This window comes from Bombina bombina, chromosome 4, assembly GCF_027579735.1.
Source record: "Bombina bombina isolate aBomBom1 chromosome 4, aBomBom1.pri, whole genome shotgun sequence".
Classification (NCBI taxonomy): Eukaryota; Metazoa; Chordata; class Amphibia; order Anura; family Bombinatoridae; genus Bombina; species Bombina bombina.
This window is the reverse complement of record NC_069502.1, coordinates 550,850,898-550,876,058: the sequence shown is the minus strand read 5'-3', so window position 1 is coordinate 550,876,058 and position 25,161 is coordinate 550,850,898. Positions and strand designations below refer to the sequence as shown.

Sequence of the window (25,161 nt, the reverse complement as noted above, 5' to 3'; positions counted from 1 at the left end):
GAACCATGGACAGCATTTGTTTATTGGTGCTGTCCAATCAGCAAGGACAACCCAGGTTGTTCACCAAAAAATGGGCCGGCATCTAAACTTAAATTCTTGTTTTTCAAATAAAGATACCAAGAGAATGAAGAAAATTTGATAATAGGAGTAAACTAGAAGATTGCTTAAAATTGCATACTCTATCTGAATCCTGAACAAAAATTGTTGGGTGTAATATCCCTTTAAACTGTTTACTTGAGCTGAACACCAACATGCAAAATGAAGAGAAAATGTATTCTCTCTAATGCTTACATTTTATAACACTGTTGTCTGAATTTTTTGCTCCATAAGTCAAATGATGATTTTAAAATTGTTCAATGTTTTTTGTTGTTTTTTTTTTAAATTTAGAGAACGACAGCAAAAACCTATAATGCATCTCCAGCATTCAGTCCATGAGGCTGAAGATTCCAAAAAGCAAACTTATGATGAAATGACAGCAGAAATCCGTGCTCTCCAGGTAAATAGTTAATTCTAATAAATATATTTCTATCAATAGTTGTTAAAATATTTTACAAATACACTATTGTATTTTATTCTACTTTTAAATATTTTCAATTAACCCTGTGGGTAGCTGTGGATTATTCAGATGTATGAATTCATTGCTTTGTCACCAATCTTTATAATGTTGTGTTTAACATTGCAAATTTCAGTCTGTTTTATTATGAAACACTTATTTTTAGTATATAAATGGCACTTGGAACTATTTGATCAGTCCCTCTCTGTTCTAGCTTAAAGGGATATTCCAGCCAAAATTGGAAACCACATGGGTGCATTTCGGTATTTAACCGAAGCAATTTTGTAATATACATGTATTAGCAAAAATGCTTCTAATAAAAGCTATAGCTGTTTCAAAAGTGTATTTAAGTATGCACCGTGCACCAGCATTTTAAACACCACTTGCTAAGAGAGCCTAAGGTGTTTGTACCATCTGGTAATGACTCAATTTGATAATTGCTGACATGATACAAGCCCCACTTATGATCTGAGCAGCTGCAGTATTTAAAATGTGGGTGTAGATACAATATCTAGCTGTGCTTCGCATGCATGTGCAGAGAAAAATATTAACACCAAAACAGTGATAACTTTTACTAGAAACATTTTTGCTAATACATGTATATTACAAATATGTTTCTATTTAAAGATGTAATTTATCTATGTGCATTTACATTTTGACTGGAATGTCCCTTTAAGAAATACTATGTTCTTCAGTTTGAATGATCCTGGTAGTAGTCTTACCAGCATGTAGGGTTGCCTGCATGCATACATTCAAACCTAAGTGAGCCATAGACATTATGGGCTAGATTACTGTTGGAGCACAAATCTCTGTGCTCTTGCATGGGGCAAAATTTGCCTTTTCGGGCGCACGTTAACCTTGATATTACAAGTTGGAATTAAATGCGATCGCAAGAGAGAAATCGCATTTTACTCACAAGTAAACCCAGCGACCTCAGTCCTCTGGTTAAAAGGACATAATACTCATATGCTAAATCACTTGAAAGTGATGCAGCATAACTGTAAAAAACTGACAGGAAAATATCACCTGAGCATCTATATGTGAAAAAGGAAGATATTTTACCTCACAATTTCCTCAGCTCACCAGACTAAGTGCTGTGTAAAAAGTTATCTTTTATCAGTTACTGCCCAGCTGCAGGAAAAAAAGGAAGAATATCATGTCCCTTTAAGTAACAAAAAGTGTCACAAAACAAAAAATATATGTAACAGTACAGTAACATTCATATTAACACTGTCTTAAAGTTATGAGATGTTACGGGCCGAAAGTGCATAGGGCTCCATAGGAACACATGTATTCATATTTGTTTGTCTATAAATAAATATGTATATGAATGTATACATATATATGTATGTATTTATATGTGTGAATATGTATTTTAAAAAATATATACACATATAAGCACATAAATATATTTGTATACATTAACATACATATATATTGTGTTGTTTAGATCGGGGTTGCGCCAGCTGTGGCTGTTAGTTTTTCGGCAAGAAAATGGGGCTCCAATAAATTCTATGGGGAATTGTGATTATGCAATCACACTTGTGCGTTGCACACTTTTGAGCACGAGGATGCGACCGCAAAGTCATATTCTTTTTACTTTCAACTTGTAATACGTGTGCACATTAACGCGCACACTAAAAAAAAAAAATACATCTCTCGCAGAAATGCAAATTTGCGCTCCAACTGGTAGCTCAGAAGCGTACTGCTTATAGGTGCAGTCACTTTAATGTGGGGGCTGCTAGTGTCTCAAAACATTAAATTTAGCGGCTAGACGTTTTTCGCCTGTACATGGCTTGACGTCATCAAGGAAGCGTGTCTCCTCCTTTTAGCGTGCCGTTTCCTTTTACGCCGTTTTGATCAAGGAAATCAGTTGCACAGCTTATTTCCGCTTCTCCTCTCTGTCGCTCCTGTTCTGCTGCCGATCGGAAGTGCAAGCTTGGCATTCCGTGTCAGGAGGAGCAGGTAGGCACCTCAGCTTAGCGCTGAGGTGTAGAGTGTGCTGGGGAGGTTTTTAGTAAATACATTTCTCTTGTAAAGGTGTATCCAGTCCACGGGTTCATCCATTACTTGTGGGATATTCTCCTTCCCAACAGGAAGCTGGAAGAGGACACCCACAGCAGAGCTGTCTATATAGCTCCTCCCCTAACTGCCACCCCCAGTCATTCTCTTGCAGCTCTCGACAAGAAAGGAAGTATCAAGAGAGATGTGGTGACTTAGTGTAGTTTTTACCTTCAATCAAAAGTTTGTTATTTTTAAACGGTACCGGCGTTGTACTGTTTTTACTCTCAGGCAGAAATTGGAAGAAGACTTCTGCCTGGAGGTTTGATGATCTTAGCGGTTTGTAACTAAGGTTCATTGCTGTTCTCACACATAACTGAAGAGTATGGAAAGAAAACTTCAGTTGGGGTGACGGTCTGCAGATTGCCTGCTTTGAGGTATGTTCAGTATATTTTTTTCAAGAGAGATGATAAGGTCTAGAAAATGCTGACAGTGCCTGGTATATTTAAGGTAAGCTTGATACAGTGATTTAACAACAACTGGGATCATGCTTGCAAAAAGGGATAATATTCATGTTAATACCTATATTACTTAGTGTAAAAACGTTTGCATGATTTATAAATAAAAACGTTTTTTCTCTTAGGGTGATAAATCTTTATTTGGGGCCTAGTTTCCACATGGCTTGTTAGATTACTCCTAGGAGTACTTTTTTAAGGCCCTCTGACTTTGAGTGCATGGTGGGAGGGGCCTATTTTCGTTTTCAGTCTGAGACATCCAGCTTCCCTGAAGGAGTCCTCTGGCTTATAGGACCTCTATAGAGGGTTTTGTTCCTGCAAACATCGTTTTTAAGGGCAGGTAGGAGCCACAGCAGAGCTGTGGCAGTGTGTTTGACTGTTTGTTAACAGGTTTAATGTTTTTCTAATTCGTTTTTGGGCTTGAGGGGTTAATCATCCATTTGCAAGTGGGTGCAATGCTGCTTTAGTCCCTTATATACACTATAAAAAATTCGTAGAGTTTACTACTTTTTTCACTGTTTTGCAGTTTATGTGGTAGTTTTTTTCTCTTAAAGGCACAGTACCGTTTTTTATTATTGCTTTTTTCACATTTATTAAAGTGTTTTCCAAGCTTGCTGGTCTCATTACTAGTCTGTTAAACATGTCTGACATAGAGGAAACTCCTTGTTCATTATGTTTAAAGCCATTGTGGAACCCCCTCTTAGAATGTGTATCAAATGCACTGACCTTTCTAGGGCCTGGACTGAAGGAGATCATTTCTGATATTACTGGAGGAAAAGGCCACGCCCTTCCCCAGGATAGGTCCAACAAGTTAAGGACCAAACAGACTAATTTTCGTTCCTTTCGAAACTTCAAGAGTGGCGCAGCTTCATCTTCCTCTTCTACAAAACAAGAGGGAAATTTTGCCCAGTCCAAGCCAGTCTGGAGACCTAACCAGGCTTGGAACAAGGGGAAACAGGCCAAAAAGCCTGCTGCTGCCTCTAAGCATGAAGGAGTAGCCCCCGATCCGGGACCGGATCTAGTGGGGGGCAGACTTTCTCTCTTCGCCCAGCCTTGGGCAAGAGACGTCCAGGATCCCTGGGCTCTGGAGATTGTTTCCCAGGGATATCTTCTGGATTTCAAAGCTTCATCTCCAAAGGGGAGATTTCATCTCTCACAATTATCTGCAAACCAGATAAAGAGAGAGGCATTCTTACATTGCATTCAAGACCTACTAGTTATGGGAGTGATCCACCCAGTTCCAAAGGAAGAACAGGGGCAGGGCTTCTATTCAAATCTGTTTATAGTTCCCAAGAAAGAGGGAACTTTCAGACCAATCTTGGATCTCAAGATCCTAAACAAATTTCTCAGGGTCCCATCCTTCAAGATGGAGACTATTCGAACCATCCTACCTATAATCCAGGAGGGTCAATATATGACTACCGTGGATTTAAAGGATGCTTATCTACATATTCTGATACACAGGGATCATCATCAGTTTCTCAGGTTCGCCTTCCTAGACAGGCATTACCAGTTTGTGTCTCTTCCCTTCGGGTTAGCCACGGCACCAAGAATCTTTACGAAGGTTCTAGGGTCCCTTCTGGCGGTTCTAAGACCATGGGGTATAGCAGTAGCCCTTTACTTAGGCGACATCCTGATACAGGCGTCAACTTTTCATATCGCCAGGTCCCATACGGACATTGTTCTGGCATTCCTAAGGTCTCACGGGTGGAAGGTGAACGAAGGAAAGAGTTCTCTCTCACCTCTCACAAGAGTTTCCTTCCTAGGAACTCTGATAGATTCAGTAGAAATGAAGATTTATCTGACAGAGGTCAGGTTGTCAAAACTTCTAACTTCCTGCCGTGCTCTTTATTCCATTTCTCGTCCATCAGTGGCTCAGTGTATGGAGGTAATCGGATTAATGGTAGCGGTAATGGACATAGTTCCGTTTGCCCGCCTACATCTCAGACCACTGCAACTTTGCATGCTCAATCAGATGAATGGGGATTACACAGATTTGTCCCCTCTACTGAATCTGGATCAAGAGACCAGGGATTCTCTTCTCTGGTGGCTATCTCGGGTCCATCTGTCCAAGGAAATGAGTTTCCGCAGGCCAGAATGGACTATAGTAACGACAGATGCCAGCCTTCTGGGCTGGGGCGCAGTTTGGAACTCCCTGAAGGCTCAGGGTTCGTGGACTCAGGAGGAGGCCCTCCTTCCGATAAACATTCTGGAACTAAGAGCGATAGTCAATGCTCTTCAGGCTTGGCCTCAGCTAGCTGCGGTCAGGTTCATCAGATATCAGTCGGACAACATCACGACTGTAGCCTATATCAACCATCAGGGGGGAACAAGGAGCCCCCTGGCAATGTTGGAGGTTTTAAAGATAATTCTATGGGCAGAGGTTCACTCTTGCCATCTCTCAGCTATCCATATCCCAGGAGTAGAGAACTGGGAGGCGGATTCTAAGTCGGCAGACTTTTCATCCGGGGGAGTGGGAGCTCCATCCGGAGGTATTTGCCCAGTTGATCCAACTTTGGGGCAAACCAGAACTGGATCTCATGGCGTGTCGTCAGAATGCCAAGCTTCCTTGTTATGGGTCCAAGTCCCGGGATCCCAAGGCAGTGCTGATAGATGCTCTAGCAGCGCCCTGGTCCTTCAGCCTGGCTTATGTGTTTCCACTGTTTCCTCTGCTCCCTCGTCTGATTGCCAAGATCAAGCAGGAGAGAGCTTTGGTGATCTTGATAGCCCCTGCGTGGCCACGCAGGACTTGGTATGCAGATCTGGTGGACATGTCATCCTTTCCACCATGGACTCTGCCACTAAGGCAGGACCTTCTACTTCAAGGTTCCTTCAAACATCCAAATCTAATTTCTCTACGTCTGACTGCTTGGAGATTGACGCTTGATTCTATCAAAGCGTGGTTTTTCCGAATCAGTCATTGATACCTTAATTCAGGCTTGAAAGCCTGTCACCAGGAAAATCTATCATAAGATATGGTGTAAATATCTTCATTGGTGTGAATCCAAGGGTTACTCATGGAGTAAGGTCAGGATTCCTAGGATATTATCTTTTCTCCAAGAAGGATTGGAGAAGGGATTGTCAGCTAGTTCCTTAAAGGGACAGATTTCTGCTCTGTCTATTCTTTTGCACAAACGTCTGGCTGAGGTTCCAGACGTTCAGGCGTTTTGTCAGGCTTTAGTTAGAATCAAGCCTGTGTTTAAACCTGTTGCTCCGCCATGGAGTTTAAATTTAGTTCTTAAAGTTCTTCAAGGGGTTCCGTTTGAACCTTTGCATTCCATAGATATTAAGCTTTTCTCTTGGAAAGTTCTATTTTTAGTTGCTATCTCCTCGGCTCGAAGAGTTTCGGAGTTATCTGCTTTACAGTGTGATTCCCCTTATCTGATTTTCCATGCAGATAAGGTAGTGTTACGTACACAACCTGGGTTTCTGCCTAAGGTGGTATCTAATAAGAATTTCAATCAGGAGATTGTTGTTCCTTCCCTATGTCTTAATCCTTTTTCAAAGAAGGAACGTCTATTACACAATCTTGATGTGATTCTTGCTTTAAAGTTTTATTTACAAGCTATGAAAGATTTTCGTCAAACATCTGCTTTGTTTGTTGTCTACTCTGGACAGAGGAGAGGCCAAAAGGCTTCGGCAACTTCTCTTTCCTTTTGGCTAAGAAGCATAATTCGCTTAGCTTATGAGACTGCTGGCCAGCAGCCTCCTGAAAGAATTGCAGCTCATTCTACTAGAGCAGTAGCTTCCACATGGGCTTTTAAACATGAGGCCTCTGTTGAACAGATTTGTAAGGCGGCGACTTGGTCTTCGCTTCATACCTTTTCTAAATTCTATAAATTTGATACTTTTGCTTCTTCGGAGGCTATTTTTGGGAGAAAGGTCTTATAGGCAGTGGTGCCTTCCGTTTAAGTTTCCTGCCTTGTCCCTCCCTTCATCCGTGTCCTAAAGCTTTGGTATTGGTATCCCACAAGTAATGGATGAACCCGTGGACTGGATACACCTTTACTAGAGAAAACAAAATTTATGCTTACCTGATAAATTTATTTCTCTTGTGGTGTATCCAGTCCATGGCCCGCCCTGTCATTTTAAGGCAGGTGTTTTTTATTTTTAAACTACAGTCACCACTGCACCCTATAGTTTCTCCTTTTTTTCTTGCTCGTCTTCGGTCGAATGACTGGGGGTGGCAGTTAGTGGAGGAGCTATATAGACAGCTCTGCTGTGGGTGTCCTCTTGCAGCTTCCTGTTGAAGGAGAATTTCCCACAAGTAATGGATGAACCCGTGGACTGGATACACCACAAGAGAAATACATTTATCAGGTAAGCATAAATTTTGTTTTTCATCCAATTCTGGACCTAAAGTGCCTAAACAAGTTTCTGAGTGTTCCCTCTTTCAAGATGGAGATAATACGGTCAATCCTGCCTCTGGTTCAGGAAAGACAGTTTATGACCACAATAGACCTGTAGGATGCATACCTTCATGTCCCGATTCACAGGGAAGATTTTCAGTTCCTGAGGTTTGCTTTTCTGGACCAGCTTTCCAGTTCATAGCTCTTCCGTTTAGCCTAACTACTGCTCCAAGGATATTTACTAAGGTTCTAGGGGCTCTAGAAAACAGGTTGGGCCAGTTGGAAATGAAGTGGATATACATTATGGATAGCTTCATACCCAACAGACTCAACAAAGACTTTGAAATTCATCATTTTTTGTGAAAGATATTTAAGTGAACAGCCATAAAGGTCATGAGATTTATACACCCTTATTTCATTTCCAAACACACTATTAGAAAAAATTTGTCAGATAAAAATCCTATGAATTAATCTTCATTAATTAGGACCCATATGATATAAAATTAAATACATAAAAGAATGTACCAACATTCATAACTTATATCATTCATAGTGGGATTCAGTGTAAGCTCATTACAGATTTCCACACATTGAAAGTATGAATTAACAAAATGGTACAGAGTGAATTACATAGACATAACAACGTGCCAACATTTAAGGTTAAATTCTTTTGTAAAAAGTGTGATATAACTATCCTTAATTACATGAAGTGGTCACAAGTTAAATGAAGTGCCTGTATAAATTGAACTCAATATCAATAAAATGGTATCGGTCCTGAAATAGAGATCGAAATAATAATAATATTATATATCTTTATGAACTAATACTTTTAATACTAAGGGCTAAAGATTAATACCCGTATATATGACTAGCATTAAAATGAATTGTAAATGCAATGGGAATAAAGTTATCCGTTTTTTATAGCCTTTTTTCTATCTTTAATGCTATAACATTATAGTGCATAATATTTCAAATTTTGTGTTTTATCTTAACTCATACGCATATATTATTAATATGTATAAGATACAAAGAAGATCGTAAAAACATATCAACTTTAATAATGTATAAGATCCCTATGCCAATTTCCAAAATGGAGGACACAATTACAAACCTGGCAAAAAGACTCATCAATTACCCATTTATAAGGATTCTTGGACATGCACACTTTCATTCCTTGACAAAGCATACCAGCGAAACGTACGTCGGAACGGAACTGTTTTATCTGACTTTTACTGCGTCTTTACATCAGCCAGGACACCTGGGGTAGTAGCGCTGTTGCCTTGTGATTAAGAGGTATTGGTTTCGGCAGTCATACATCTGCTGATCCATTTACCTCTCTACAGGATTGGCTATTCTAAGCATTTGTTATATTAACTTTGCTTTTGTACCCTAATACATTGGTGTTATTAAGGCTCTTGTGACGCTTTTATATATTTTAATAAAATTTGTATCCAAGATTTGCCTAGTGTACTGTTTTCCCATCAGTATAAAGTGGGAGTGCGCATATCCTTGAGCTTAGTCGAAAGCTCCAACAAATGTGAGTAATCATTTGTTACAAAACAACTACTTTCTCACGAGCCGTTATAGTTTTACACTATGTTGCAATTTTCTGTTTCCTTTTCTATGGGATCTCACTGAGGAACGCTAGCAAGCTGAATAATTCATCCAGAGGACTCGGATATATCCTTATTTAAGAACTTTATTTGGTTTTTCTTTTTTATTATGATTATTGTTATCACATTTATTTCGCTCTTCTAGCCGTTGCCAGAACACGAGGTATTGCAGTAGCGCCTTACCTGGACGATATCTTGGTACAGGCACTATCTTTTCGTCTAGCGGAAAAACATTCAAAGTCCCTTCTCAGTCTTCTTCGATCACATGGATGGAAGATAAACTTGGAAAAGAGTTCTCTTGCTCCAAGTACAAGGGTGAATTTCCTGGGATCTATAATAGACTCCATATCCATGAGAATATTCCTCACAGATCAAAGACGTTGCAAGCTAACTTCTGCATGTCCTGGCCTCCTCGAGACCCTCAGTGGTTCAGTGTATGGAGGTAATTGGACTCATGGTGTCCTGCATGGACATCATTTCTTTTGCCAGATTCCATCTCAGACCCTTACAAGTATACATGCTGAGACAAAGGAACGGCGACAATTCAGATCTGTCTCAACAGATTATGCTGGACAGCTTGTCGAGAGACTCGCTCTCCTGGTGGCTCTGTCCAGATCATCTGTCCCAAGGCACGTGTTTTTTTTGTTTTGTTTTGTTTTTTTTTGTTTTTTTTTATTGAGGTATTTCAAATAAACATAATTAAACAAAAGTTCAATAGGATTTACAGAGGTACATCAATAATTGTTTTGTCATTATACACATGGATTAAGCAGAAGGTGCAGCATACAAAACTTGTGAGAATACAAAAAGATCAGTCTAGCTATGTTACTATTGAACTGCAGAACTGGAACCTCATTTTTTCCCCCTCGAAAATGAATTAGTGCACCTCCATAACATCAAAAGGCGACTCATGGACCTCTGTTTTCTGTATAATTTAGGGGAGGAGCTTTAATGCTAAACACGGTCACTCTTGGACCTTGGAGTGTAGTTAGGAGGGGGGGGGTCGTGTCTGAATAATGAATAAGATAACAGCAATGTTATTATGTGGTTCATTATTAAAAGGGTCTCTCTTGGGCTCATCTTAGGACAAATGAGAGGTATAATAAGCGGGTATACAAGTATGTAGTAAACTCACTATATATGTACTTAGGGTTATGGAGGATATAAAAAACCATCATCTATTAATTGCAATATGAAATATAAAACACCAATATGTAGTAATCTGAAGCATTGCCTGGTATGTAAATGAACAATTAGTAGCCTGTGCAGGAACATATGAATTAAATAAGCTAATAATACTTGTATGACATTAAAATACTGCGATAACTGTAGGCTTAGAGCTGGGTTTTAGCTATATTAGCAGTAGAAAATAAGAAAATAACTCCCTGCAAACTTGAATATTTAACCCCTGCCACCCAGGTTCAGGCCCAATACCCAGATGACAAGAAAAGTATGTAAATTTGTAGATGGGAGAACTTCCTATTAGTTATCTATGTCTCCTCTAGACTGCATATATGGTCTTTTTGACTCCCTAGTAAAGTGAAAGAAGTTTATCCCAAAGACTCTGAATAAACATCTCCTATAGATGACTTACTATTAGTCTTCAAAATAAATATATAGCCAACTGAGGAAAATATGGATCCTAATGATTTATAAAGGGGCATCCATTAAAGGGCCACTGTAAGTAAATATTTTCTATGCCTGTTACTAACTAACTACCCCAAATACGCTTTTTATCAATAGCATTTCATTAACATATCTCTACCGTATATCAGAAATCTTGTCTGCAAATTTAATTGTTTTCCAAACCCACTCCGTGGGTATCCTTTGCTCTGTACCAATCCGTTTACAATACTGTACCTAGGTTTCAAAATGGCGCTTTAAACACAAAGTTATTGGTTTAAGTATTTTGAACATGCAGTGCTGAAAATAGTGGGCAGGATAACGTGACATCATCGGTGAATAAAAGATATAACTTTTAGAACGTTATGAAACTTCGTTTTGGAGAAAATATAGGTCAGTAGGTTTTAATGAATGTTTATTAACTTTAATATGTTAGTTGTTTAGCTTAAAAATTATAACAGAAAGTAATCCTTTAAGCTATGAGGGGAATAACTCCATACATTCTGCTACTGAGATTACAACAGCTTTAAGGTTAACATTTGATTAGACAACTTCTAAGTCCTATATCTGCACATAACTCATGTTAGTCTGTACCTTCCAGTAGTGGTAGTGTGTCGCGTCTGAACAATAGAAACATAAGGCAAGATAAGAGTGATTTATGAACTACATGTAGATAATCCTATAAATATATGTATGCACACCAACTGCAATCTGGACTGCTCTATAGTTGCAGGCTCCATCAATGAGACTATTACTGAATTAAATATAACATTTGAGCGGTTTCCCATTGTAGGGGCTCTTATATTTGAAAGTAGGGAGTACACTGCGTTAAACATGTCTGCGAATCAAGTTACAGGTCTCCTTCATATGCTTCCATGGTTGAGAAATAACAGCCTGATGCACAATCCATACTGGAGAGTCGCCAGACAGGCTTATGCAGCTAGCCTGTAATAGAAACAATCTGGTGTTAGTATATAACATAGAATCAGAGTACAGGAGAAACAACTAAATTAGTAGAATATCCAAAAAGCTGCATCACAGTAAATTAGTCCTAGATCTCAAGCCTCTCTCCTTATATAAACGTGGAGAGGGAGTTGCCTTCATCATATAGCTGACAAAAAAATAAGATCTAATGGTATGCCTGAACATCTATCACACCCTACATAGGTATTAAATAAAGTCTATAATGCTAAGAACTAGCAGAGTCACTTTGTGTAAACATATATAGCATAAACAAGAGAAAACAGGCAGGAGAAAACATAACCCATTAAACAACATAAACATAAATATTACAGGAAACAGTAATATACGATGGAGAGAAGATATAAAGGCTCTATCTGTGACAGACCTCATACTTGATCCCAACAGAGTAAATATATAGGTACCCAAAAGAGTCTAAAGTGCACGCCAACAGGAATTGAAAAAAAAAACATAACTGCAAACATCTCCAACTATAACGTACTTACGGCTAGATTTAGAGTTTTGTCGGTAACGACCCGCGAGTCTAACGCTGGCTTTTTTCTGGCCGCACCTTTAAAATAACTCTGGTATTGAGAGTCCACAGAATGGCTGCGTTAGGCTCCAAAAAAGGAGCGTAGAGCAGATTTAATGCAACTTCAACTCTCGATACCAGAGTTGCTTACGGACGCGGCCAGCCTCAAAAACGTGCTTGTGCACGATTCCCCCATAGGAAACAATGGGGCTGTTTGAGCTGAAAAAAAAACTAACACCTGCAAAAAAGCCGCGTTCAGCTCCTAACGCAGCCCCATTGTTTGCTATGGGGAAACACTTCCTACGTCTGCACCTAACACTCTAACATGTACCCCGAGTCTAAACACCCCTAACCTTACACTTATTAACCCCTAATCTACCGCCCCCGCTATCGCTGACCCCTGTATATTATTTTTAACCCCTAATCTGTCGCTCCGTAAACCGCCGCAACCTACGCTATCCCTATGTACCCCTAATCTGCTGCCCCTAACACCGCCGGCCCCTATATTATATTTATTAACCCCTAATCTGCCCCCCACAAAGTCGCCTCCACCTGCCTACACTTATTAACCCCTAATCTGCCGAGCGGACCGCACCGCTATTATTATAAAGTTATTACCCTAATCCGCCTCACTAACCCTATAATAAATAGTATTAACCCCTAATCTGCCCTCCCTAACATCGCCGACACCTAACTTCAATTATTAACCCCTAATCTGCCGACTGGAGCTCACCGCTATTCTAATAAATGTATTAACCCCTAAAGCTAAATCTAACCCTAACACTAACACCCCCCTAAATTAAATATAATTTTAATCTAACTAAATTAATTAACTCTTCTTAAATAAATTATTCCTATTTAAAGCTAAATACTTACCTGTAAAATAAATCCTAATATAGCTACAATATAAATTATATTTATATTATAGCTATTTTAGGATTTATATTTATTTTAACCAGGTACAATAGCTATTAAATAGTTAAGAACTATTTAATAGCTAAAATAGTTAAAATAATTACAAATATACCTGTAAAATAAATCCTAACCTAAGTTACAATTAAACCTAACACTACACTATCAATAAATAAGTTAAATAAAATACCTACAATTACCTACAATTAAACCTAACACTACACTATCAATAAAAAAATTAAATACAATTCCTTAATAAATACAGTGAAATAAACTAACTAAAGTACAAAAAATAAAAAATAACTAAGTTACAAAAAATAAAAAATTTTTTACAAACATTAGAAATATATTACAATTTTAAACTAATTACACCTACTCTAAGCCCCCTAATAAAATAACAAAGCCCCCCAAAATAAAAAAATGCCCTACCCTATTCTAAATTACTAAAGTTCAAAGCTCTTTTACCTTACCAGCCCTGAACAGGGCCCTTTGCGGGGCATGCCCCAAGAAGTTCAGCTCTTTTGCCTGTAAAAAAAACAAACATACAATACCCCCCCAACATTACAACCCACCACCCACATACCCCTAATCTAACCCAAACCCCCCTTAAATAAACCTAACACTAAGCCCCTGAAGATCTCCCTACCTTGAGTCGTCTTCACCCAGCCGAGCCAAATTCTTCATCCAAGCGGAGCAAGAAGAGGTCCTCCATCCGGTAGAAGTCTTCATCCAAGCGGGGCAGAAGAGGTCTTCCATCCGATTGAAGTCTTCATCCAAGCGGAATCTTCTATCGTCATCCATCCAGAGCGGAGCGGCAGCATCCTGAAGACCTCCGACGCGGAACATCCATCCTGGCCGACGACTGAACGACGAATGACGGTTCCTTTAAATGACGTCATCCAAGATGGCGTCCCTCGAATTCCGATTGGCTGATAGGATTCTATCAGCCAATCGGAATTAAGGTAGGAATATTCTGATTGGAACAGCCAATAGAATGCGAGCTCAATCTGATTGGATCAGCCAATCGGATTGAACTTGATTCTGATTGGCTGACTCCATCAGCCAATCAGAATATTCCTACCTTAATTCCGATTGGCTGATAGAATCCTATAAGCCAATCGGAATTCGAGGGACGCCATCTTGGATGACGTCATTTAAAGGAACCGTCATTCATCGTTCAGTCGTCGGCCAGGATGGATGTTCCGCGTCGGAGGTCTTCAGGATGCTGCCGCTCCGCTCCGGATGGATGACGATAGAAGATTCCGCTTGGATGAAGACTTCAATCGGATGGAAGACCTCTTCTGCCCCGCTTGGATGAAGACTTCTACCGGATGGAGGACCTCTTCTTGCTCCGCTTGGATGAAGAATTTGGCTCGGCTGGGTGAAGACGACTCAAGGTAGGGAGATCTTCAGGGGCTTAGTGTTAGGTTTATTTAAGGGGGGTTTGGGTTAGATTAGGGGTATGTGGGTGGTGGGTTGTAATGTTGGGGGGGTATTGTATGGTTTTTTTTACAGGCAAAAGAGCTGAACTTCTTGGGGCATGCCCCACAAAGGGCCCAGTTCAGGGCTGGTAAGGTAAAAGAGCTTTGAACTTTAGTAATTTAGAATAGGGTAGGGCATTTTTTTATTTTGGGGGGCTTTGTTATTTTATTAGGGGGCTTAGAGTAGGTGTAATTAGTTTAAAATTGTTGTAATATATTTCTAATGTTTGTAAATATTTTTTTATTTTTGTAACTTATTTCTTTTTTATTTTTTGTACTTTAGTTAGTTTATTTCATTGTATTTAATTGTAGGAATTGTATTTAATTTATTTATTGATAGTGTAGTGTTATGTTTAATTGTAGATAATTATAGGTATTTTATTTATTTATTGATAGTGTAGTGTTAGGTTTAATTGTAACTTAGGTTAGGATTTATTTTACAGGTAAATTTGTAATTATTTTAACTATTTTAGCTATTAAATAGTTCTTAACTATTTAATAGCTATTGTACCTGGTTAAAATAAATACAAAGTTACCTGTAAAATAAATATTAATCCTAAAATAGCTATAATATAATTATAATTTATATTGTAGCTATATTAGGATTTATTTTACAGGTAAGTATTTAGCTTTAAATAGGAATAATTTATTTAAGAAGAGTTAATTAATTTCGTTAGATTAAAATTATATTTAATTTAGGGGGGTGTTAGTGTTAGGGTTAGACTTAGCTTTAGGGGTTAATACATTTATTAGAATAGTGGTGAGCTCCAGTCGGCAGATTAGGGGTTAATAATTGAAGTTAGGTGTCGGCGATGTTAGGGAGGGCAGATTAGGGGTTAATACTATTTATTATAGGGTTAGTGAGGCGGATTAGGGGTTAATAACTTTATTATAGTAGCGGTGCGGTCCGCTCGGCAGATTAGGGGTTAATAAGTGTAGGCAGGTGGAGGCGACGTTGAGGGGGGCAGATTAGGGGTTAATAAATATAATATAGGGGTCGGCGGTGTTAGGGGCAGCAGATTAGGGGTACATAGCTATAATGTAGGTGGCGGCTCTTTGCGGTCGGCAGATTAGGGGTTAATTATTGTAGGTAGCTGGCTGCGACGTTGTGGGGGGCAGGTTAGGGGTTAATAAATATAATATAGGGTTCGGCGGTGTTAGGGGCAGCAGATTAGGGGTACATAAGTATAACGTAGGTGGCGGTCGGCAGATTAGGGGTTAAAAAAATTTGTCGGCGATGTGGGGGGGCCTCGGTTTAGGGGTACATAAGTAGTTTATGGGTGTTAGTATACTTTAGAGTACAGTAGTTAAGAGCTTTATGAACCGGCGTTAGCCCAGAAAGCTCTTAACTACTGACTTTTTTCTGCGGCTGGAGTTTTGTCGTTAGATTTCTAACGCTCACTTCAGACACGACTCTAAATACCGGAGTTAGGAAGATCCCATTGAAAAGATAGGATACGCAATTGACGTAAGGGGATCTACGGTATGGAAAAGTCGCGGCTGAAAAGTGAGCGTTAGACCCTTTTTTGACTGACTCCAAATACCGGCGGTAGCCTAAAACCAGCGTTAGGAGCCTCTAACGCTGGTTTTCACGGCTACCGCCAAACTCCAAATCTAGGCCTTAGTGAACAACATGGTATGGAGTCTCTCAGTCAGCCATGTGGCTTAACCGATATAGGGAAATCTCTCAGTCTATTAGCCGACATGGCCCTGGAGCAGTCCTTTAGATACAAGGTACTGGAAGTCAGCCTCAGTTACAAGGCACTGGGAGTCAGCCGAGATTGGTATATCACCCACAGATAGAGATATAATCTCCGTTAGATGCAGAGTCACTTACTAATGTTCTGTGCTCGCCGTCTCCCACCCCATGACTATAGGTCAATTCTGAATGAGGTGATTGGAAGACATGGGGGTGGGGAACGATCTTTGTATTATTTCTCCTTTCTTGAGATGCCTGATGCGTGATAATCTCCCAATATTGAGCACCACATGGAGAGGGCTGCAGCGTACTTCGCTGAGCTGAGGGCGGTATGTCAACTTGTGTTGATGTCTTCTCGGGGTTCCATGCTTGCGAATGTCTATCCCTATTGGATCTCCCGTGTGTCAGCTGAAATAGAGCCAGAACAGCTCTTAGGTCTCTGTGCAAGTCACAGTAGTGCTGAGACATTAGTGACCGGACCTTCAATTCCCAGGTGTCTATCGCCTCCATCACTGTCTGTCCACATCGCTCCATCTTTCTCAGTAGTGGTTACCAAGATTTAGTACCCAGTAAGTACTGTTAGTGTTAGGTTAGTTGTTCCCGGATGCCAGAAGAGTGTGATGAAGATCTTAATGCAGGCCTCTGCTCGAGTAGTATAATACTGTGGATTAGGTTTCCAAATTAAAAGTGTCAAACAATAGTGGTATCAAATGATGTGGAAGTTCCCAAAGAAGGCCATTTATGTCAGTGTGGCTATCAATGACCCTGCTAGTTAAAGATAATCGCCAGGTTAGTTAGATGGGTTGAGGAGCTTCCATATTTGCTTTGTAACGCTGTTGCTGGCCAGACACGCCCCACCAAGGAACGTGCTTTTTGAGACCGTCCTGGGAGATTGTGACTACGGACGCAAGCCTTTCCGGCTGGGGAGCCGTTTGGGGGGCCAAGAAAGGCACAAGGTCTGTGGACTCAGGAGGAGTCATCCCATCCGATAAATATTTTGGAACTCCGGGCAATCTTCAATGCCTTGAAGGTTTGGCCCATTCTGGGTTCATCCCAATTTATCAGACAATATAACCTTGGTTGCCTATATCAACCATCAAGAGGGAACAAGAAGTTATTTGGTAATAAGAGAAGTATCTCAAATACTAGAGTGGACGGAGACTCACAAATGTACGCTGTCAGCAATCCACATTCCGGGTGTGGACAACTGGGAAGCAGACTTCCTGAGCAGGCAATCCTTCCACCCAGTGGAATGGTCTCTTCACCCCGAGGTGTTTGCAGAGATATGCAGCGAGTGGGGGACGCCGGAGATAGATCTCATGTTATCCCGCCTCAATACCATGGTACCCAGGTATGGTTCGAGGTCGAGGGATCCTCAGGCGGAATTGATAGATGCCCTATCAGTACCATGGAGGTTCAGTATCATATACCTTTTTTCTCCATTACCGCTTCTCCCTTGTGTGGTGGTTCGCATCAAGCAGGAGCGAGCATCTGTGATTTTGATTGCTCCATCGTGGCCGTCAAGGACGTGGTTTGCGGATCTGGTGGGAATGTCATCAGTGGAGGTTACCTTGTCACAGAGATCTGCTGATACAGGGTCCCTTCATTCATCAAAATCTAGATTCTCTGAGGCTGACTGCGTGGAGATTGAACGCTTAGTCTTAGCCAAAAAAGGGTTCTCTGAGAGTGTTATCGACACTCTGGTTCAAGCTTGTAAGCCAGTTACTTGTCGTATCTACCATAAAGTATGGAGGACTTACCTGTACTGGTGTGAAGAGCATGACTTTTCCTGGCATAAGGTTAAGGTTGTCAGAATTTTATATTTTCTCCAGGATGGACTGGAGAAGGACCTATCTGCTAGTTCCCTGAAGGGACAGATATCAGCCCTGTCTGTGTTACTGCACAAAAGATTGGCTGAGCTTCCGGATGTGCAGTCCTTTGTTAAGGCTCTGGCTAGGATCAGACCTGTGTTTAGATCTGGGGTTCCGTCTCAATCTTGTTCTTAGTGTTTTGCAACAGGCTCCGTTTGAGCCTATGCATACTGTTGACATTACATTGTTATCTTGGAAGGTTCTTTTTTTGTTTGCTATTGCCTCTGCTCGCAGAGTTTCTGAGATTTCTGCTTTGCAATGTGATCCTCCTTATCTGGTTTTTCATGCTGACAAGGCGGATTTACGCACTAAACTAGGGTTCCTCCCTAAGGTGGTGTTGAATCTTAACATTAATCACGAAATTGTTGTTCCTTCCTTGTGTCCTAATCCTCCTTCAGCAAAGGAACGTTTGCTTCACAATCTAGATGTGGTTCATGCCTTGAATTTCTATCTTCAGGCTACTAAGGAATTCAGACAATCTTCCTCTTTGTTTGTCATCTATACAGGAAAGTGTACAGGGCAGACGGCTACTACGACTTCCCTATCTTTCTGGTTGAGGAGTGTCATCCGCTTAGCTTATGTGACAGAGGAGCAACAGCCTCCTGCGAGGATAACGGCTCATTCCACTAGAGCAGTGTCTTCCTCTTGGGCTTTTAAGAATGAAGCCTCAATGGATCAGATATTTAAGGCGGCTACCTGGTCCTCCTTACACACTTTTTCTAAATTTGACAAGTTTGATGTGTTTGCTTCGGCTGAAGCAGCTTTTGGGAGAAACGTTTTTTGCAGGCTGTGGTGCCCTCAGAATAGGGTCCGCCTCTTTTTTCTGTTCCCTCCCGCTATTCATTCAGTGTCATCTGGAGCTTGGGTATAGTTTTCCCAACAGTAAGGAATGAAGTTGTGGACTCTCCCTGCCTTATGGAAGGAAAACATAATTTATGCTTACCAGATAAATTCCTTCCTGGCAGGGAGAGTCCATCACCCCGCCCGTAATTGATTGTTTTGATGGGTGGCTCCCTTTTTATATTATTTCTTCTGGCACCTTTTTATACCCTGATGTTTCTCCTACTTTTCCTTGTTCCCTCCGCAGAATGACTGGGGCATAGGGGAAGTGGGAGGGATATTTAAATCTTTGGCTGGGGTGTCTTTGCCTCCTCCTGGCTCGTCCTCAGACAGACAAAACAACAACGGTTGTTGTTTTGTCTGTCTGAAGACGAGCCGGTTAGGCTCGAAAACGTTCACAATAAAGTGGATCAACAAGTAAGTCCTTTGGAGTGCACTTTCTTCTACCTGCCTATATATATATATATATATATATATATATATATATATATATATATATATATATATATATATATATATATATATATATATATATATATATAATGGTTTGTCTGTTTTTGCACAAATATGTACATAGATAGATATAGGAATATCAATGTACAAAGGAATATGTGAAGAACATTGTGAAATATTTACAGTAAGTACACAGTATAACACTTTATTAAATATGAATATTGCATAAATATGTTTTTACTTGTTTTCATCTACTTGACTGCAGAGGGTTCCAATGCACTTATATATATATATATATATATATATATATATATATATATATATATATATATATATATATATATATATATATATGTGTGTGTATACATATGTATATATATATATATGTGTGTGTGTATACATATGTATTTAGGTGTTTATATGTGTATATATGTTTGTAAATACATATATACACATATGTATACATAATAATGTATTTTTGATGTGTTTTGTGACACTTTTTTCATCTTGCAAAACAGTTAACCAGAGCTCTGAGGACACGGTAATCATTCTAGTGTAAATTGCGCTTTTAAGATAGTTTACTTTTAACTTGTAATACGAAGGGAAAGCCTGACGTGCTCAGACAGCCGCAATAAATCGCTTATCGCGTGCACATAACTGTTAACGCGCCACTTGTAACCTGGCCCTCCAAAAATATTTTAACAGTTTATAGAATCTTTGCTTGAAGTATATTTTTTCCTTGATAATTTGCATTGTATACAAATGTTCTAAATAGCCAGAGTTCTCTGCAAACTAGTGCACTGATATGCATATTTTGCTCAAGCTTGTATAATTTAGTATGTATTCTCTAAATCTTTATTTTATTTTTCAATATTAATGACAGAAGAAAGAAAAAAGTTTTCTTGATGAGATTAACAGATATAAGCAGGATAAACAGGCCTTGGAGATAGATTTGATACAGATGAGGAAAGAGAGGGATCTTGCTAAAGCCCAACTTACTCATCACTCAGGTAATGTTTTATATAAAGAAGTGCACAGTCAGTCAACTTGTTTGATATTTTACTAAAAAGGCATATAAGTTCAGATATCGCCGTTTTGTGCCTATTTTTATTTCTAATTCTTGCTCTTATTATTAAAACAAATATTATAACTACCCATTCAAATAATCACTGTGGAATGAAGAAAAAATGTATTTTGTTCAACCTTTGTGTAGCGAGTTCTGGTATTAGCTGAAGAAATGAATGGTTATCATATATGACAAGATTGTGAGCTTAAAAAAGGCAGTGCAATAGTGTCTATCTAGTGCCATTCTCTGCACAACCTTTAAAAAATGACTGACAGGTGTAAATGGCCTTTAATTATGGTAAAGGTAATTTTTGTTGTTACATTTAAAATAGATATCCACAACAAAGCAATATCCCTTTAAAAAGCGCACTGACACTCCATATATCAAATCCAAAAATGCCACAGAGTCAGCTCACAACTATTCATAGACCTGCCGGTATAAAAGACTTACTAGTCACTCCTCTGCATCCAGGTCACAACTTGATAGCCGCTGGTCTCCTGCTTGATAGGGTACGTAGGCACTTCTGAGCTCCAAACTGCTGCACACTATTCAGTCAGTGTCTCACACTGAAATTTGCTCCGCCCGCTCTCCTACTAGTATCAAAGAAAACACTGTGCTGCAAACCGCAGGGAGGATTCCCAATCCACTTGTCAGATATGAAGAAAAAACTTGTAAGCGAGTCAGCCAGTGTAAAAGTTAAAATATAACTTTTATTGGAAAATAATAAAAATAAACCTCAAAGTGTCCTGAGGCTAATGCAACACCAGTCTTACATGTTTCAGCATTACTCCTTCCTCATAGACTGTGCTGCACTAACCTTAACAGCCTATTTAAATACACATGAGGAACACTGATGTCATATACAGGGAGTGTAGAATTATTAGGCAAATGAGTATTTTGACCACATCATCCTCTTTATGCATGTTGTCTTATTTCAAGCTGTATAGGCTCGAAAGCCTACTACCAATTAAGCATATTAGGTGATGTGCATCTCTGTAATGAGAAGGGGTGTGGTCTAATGACATCAACACCCTATATCAGGTGTGCATAATTATTAGGCAACTTCTTTTCCTTTGGCAAAATGGGTCAAAAGAAGGACTTCACAGGCTCAGAAAAGTCAAAAATAGTGAGATATCTTGCAGAGGGATGCAGCACTCTTAAAATTGCAAAGCTTCTGAAGCGTGATCATCGAACAATCAAGCGTTTCATTCAAAATAGTCAACAGGGTCGCAAGAAGCGTGTGGAAAAACCAAGGCGCAAAATAACTGCCCATGAACTGATAAAAGTCAAGCGTGCAGCTGCCAAGATGCCACTTGCCACCAGTTTGGCCACATTTCAGAGCTGCAACATCACTGGAGTGCCCAAAAGCACAAGGTGTGCAATACTCAGAGACATGGCCAAGGTAAGAAAGGCTGAAAGACGACCACCACTGAACAAGACACACAAGCTGAAAAGTCAAGACTGGGCCAAGAAATATCTCAAGACTGATTTTTCTAAGGTTTTATGGACTGATGAAATGAGAGTGAGTCTTGATGGGCCAGATGGATGGGCCCGTGGCTGGATTGGTAAAGGGCAGAGAGCTCCAGTCCGACTCAGACGCCAGCAAGGTGGAGGTGGAGTACTGGTTTGGGCTGGTATCATCAAAGATGAGCTTGTGGGGCCTTTTCGGGTTGAGGATGGAGTCAAGCTCAACTCCCAGTCCTACTGCCAGTTTCTGGAAGACACCTTCTTCAAGCAGTGGTACAGGAAGAAGTCTGCATCCTTCAAGAAAAACATGATTTTCATGCAGGACAATGCTCCATCACACGCGTCCAAGTACTCCACAGCGTGGCTGGCAAGAAAGGGTATAAAAGAAGAAAATCTAATGACATGGCCTCCTTGTTCACCTGATCTGAACCCCATTGAGAACCTGTGGTCCATCATCAAATGTGAGATTTACAAGGAGGGAAAACAGTACACCTCTCTGAACAGTGTCTGGGAGGCTGTGGTTGCTGCTGCACGCAATGTTGATGGTGAACAGATCAAAACACTGACAGAATCCATGGATGGCAGGCTTTTGAGTGTCCTTGCAAAGAAAGGTGGCTATATTGGTCACTGATTTGTTTTTGTTTTGTTTTTGAATGTCAGAAATGTATATTTGTGAATGTTGAGATGTTATATTGGTTTCACTGGTAAAAATAAATAATTGAAATGGGTATATATTTGTTTTTTGTTAAGTTGCCTAATAATTATGCACAGTAATAGTCACCTGCACACACAGATATCCCCCTAAAATAGCTATAACTAAAAACAAACTAAAAACTACTTCCAAAACTATTCAGCTTTGATATTAATGAGTTTTTTGGGTTCATTGAGAACATGGTTGTTGTTCAATAATAAAATTAATCCTCAAAAATACAACTTGCCTAATAATTCTGCACTCCCTGTACATAGAAATAATTAACCCTTTAACAATTGAAGATTTACTTCCCTTAGACAATGTTTAAGTTTCACAGAGTTGAAATCGCTGTTTAACAAACGATAAAAGAGAACATAGACACAAAAAACATTGATATATTTATAACAGAATCAGTTTACCTATATATCTTAGGGCTCAAAACATATATCAGAGTAAAACAAGAGAAAAACATAGGAAACTCTTATATGTATTCCTAATTAAGTTATATTTTGCTTTCTACCTATATAAGGCAATTATTGCTCTATCAATATTAACAATCTAGGTCATATTAGGAACATTGCTCTGAAAAGAATATATATCTTACTTGCAGCTGTGCATATACTATTGTGCATATACTATTCTTTCATAGAGGCTCATAACATATAACATCATTATAGTATCCTTTGATTTGTTATATTTTGAACCTATTTTTGTAGTCTTTGTCATTTCAGAATAGGGATTATGAAAAGATGATATTATATTTTGGTATAGAATAACAGCGTGCTCTCATATTTATATTCATATAAGATTATAATTTCTGAATAGTATATGCACAGCTGCTAGTAAGATATATATTCTTTTCAGAGCAATGTTCCTAATATGACCTAGATTGTTAATATTGATAGAGCAATAATTGCCTTATATAGGTAGAAAGCAAAATATAACTTAATTAGGAATACATATAAGAGTTTCCTATGTTTTTCTCTTGTTTTACTATGATATATGTTTTGAGCCCTAAGATATATAGGTAAACTGATTCTGTTATAAATATATCATTGTTTTTTGTGTCTATGTTCTCTTTTATCGTTTGTTAAACAGCGATTTCAACTCTGTGATACTTAAACATTGCCTAAGGGAAGTAAATCTTCAATTGTTAAAAGGTTAATTATTTCTATGTATATGACATCAGTGTTCCTTATGTGTATTTAAATAGGCTGTTAAGGTTAGTGCAGCACAGTCTATGAGGAAGGCGTAATGCTGAAACATGTAAGACTGGTGTTGCACTAGCCTCAGGACACTTTGATGTTTATTTTTATTATTTTCCAATAAAAGTTATATTTTAACTTTTTCACTGGCTGACTCGCTTACAAGTTTTTTCTTCACATTTAAAATAGGGTTGTATATATATATATATATATATATATATATATATAACAAATAATTCAAAATATACAGTGGTGCACTTAAATGTTGCTCAAATTCCAATGCCTCATGACTGTGCTAGCAGTCCCAAAATAATAAGTATTACCACTTAGACAAGATAGGATTATAGGATTGAACAAAAAAATACTGGTCAATCAAAGAGCGACACAGGCTGCACTCAGTTTTCAAAAGCTTTATTACTGTGAATCTCCAAATAAAACAGACAAATCAGGTCGTCTATTCTCCACCTTCCTAGTTGCAAAGTTAAAAACACCTTACAAACACACACACTCACACATCCAGATTCAGCTAGATCATAGGATAAATGTCAAATACATAACTCTTCTGTTCACAAGAGAGTGAAAAATCACCTATTGTACGTAGCTGTCACTAAGTATTATCACATATGAACAGAGAGATTTAGTTACCAATACACAGCAAAAAGTATGGGGCCCCAGTACTGAAGCTGTCGATATTATTACTGAATGTCCATATCCCAGGCTAATAAGTGTTAATACATGCTCTGGTTTAAGTTGAAACTCTACAGTATAATGATTCAATGTTGCTGCTGCGCTACAGTTCTTATTGCTTCACTGTTCCAAGCATAGAATCAAAGCAGACTTAATATGCACAACAGTTCATATGTATTGATTACTCCACACTGTGAATCGGAACAATTCAAGTATTTGACATATGTCCATAGAAGAGAGACGCGCTATGTACACTGTCTAGACAGAACCAGGCTGTCTTTCAAATTACTGCAAGACTTATTAGCACAACCAGTGTGTAATTACAGGTACTTGTTTCACAGACGAGTCGGCGTATAGATACTTTGATTGTCGGCTGGCTTTTTTCACTTGCTACCTGACAGTGTGCATTTCAGCGTCCTCCTTTGCTCCGAGTCTAGCGAGTTCCATTATTGGCTGATCACCTCACGTGCATCCTCAGTCATGACGCGTTTCTCCCCTCCCACATAGGGCTGCATGTCGGGGCTTCGTCAGATGTGATCTGAGGGGGTGTGTGCCAGACTTTATGCTTCTATTGGCTCTTAGGTCCACCCCCTTCTACAGCGTTAGCTTTGTGACATCTTTATTGCGGTTAGTTATCTGTTCA

At 39.2% G+C, this 25,161-nt stretch overlaps 1 protein-coding gene across 1 annotated transcript in view; it reads left to right on the top strand.

Moving 5' to 3' along the window:
- CEP162 (centrosomal protein 162) overlaps positions 1-25,161 on the top strand; it is a 450,005-nt gene that overhangs the window by 298,459 nt on the left and 126,385 nt on the right. Inside the window, exons 18-19 of the mRNA XM_053710490.1 lie at positions 388-496; positions 20,286-20,412. Of these exons, the coding sequence (XP_053566465.1) occupies positions 388-496; positions 20,286-20,412 (236 nt within the window). The remainder of the gene's footprint in view (positions 1-387; positions 497-20,285; positions 20,413-25,161) is intronic.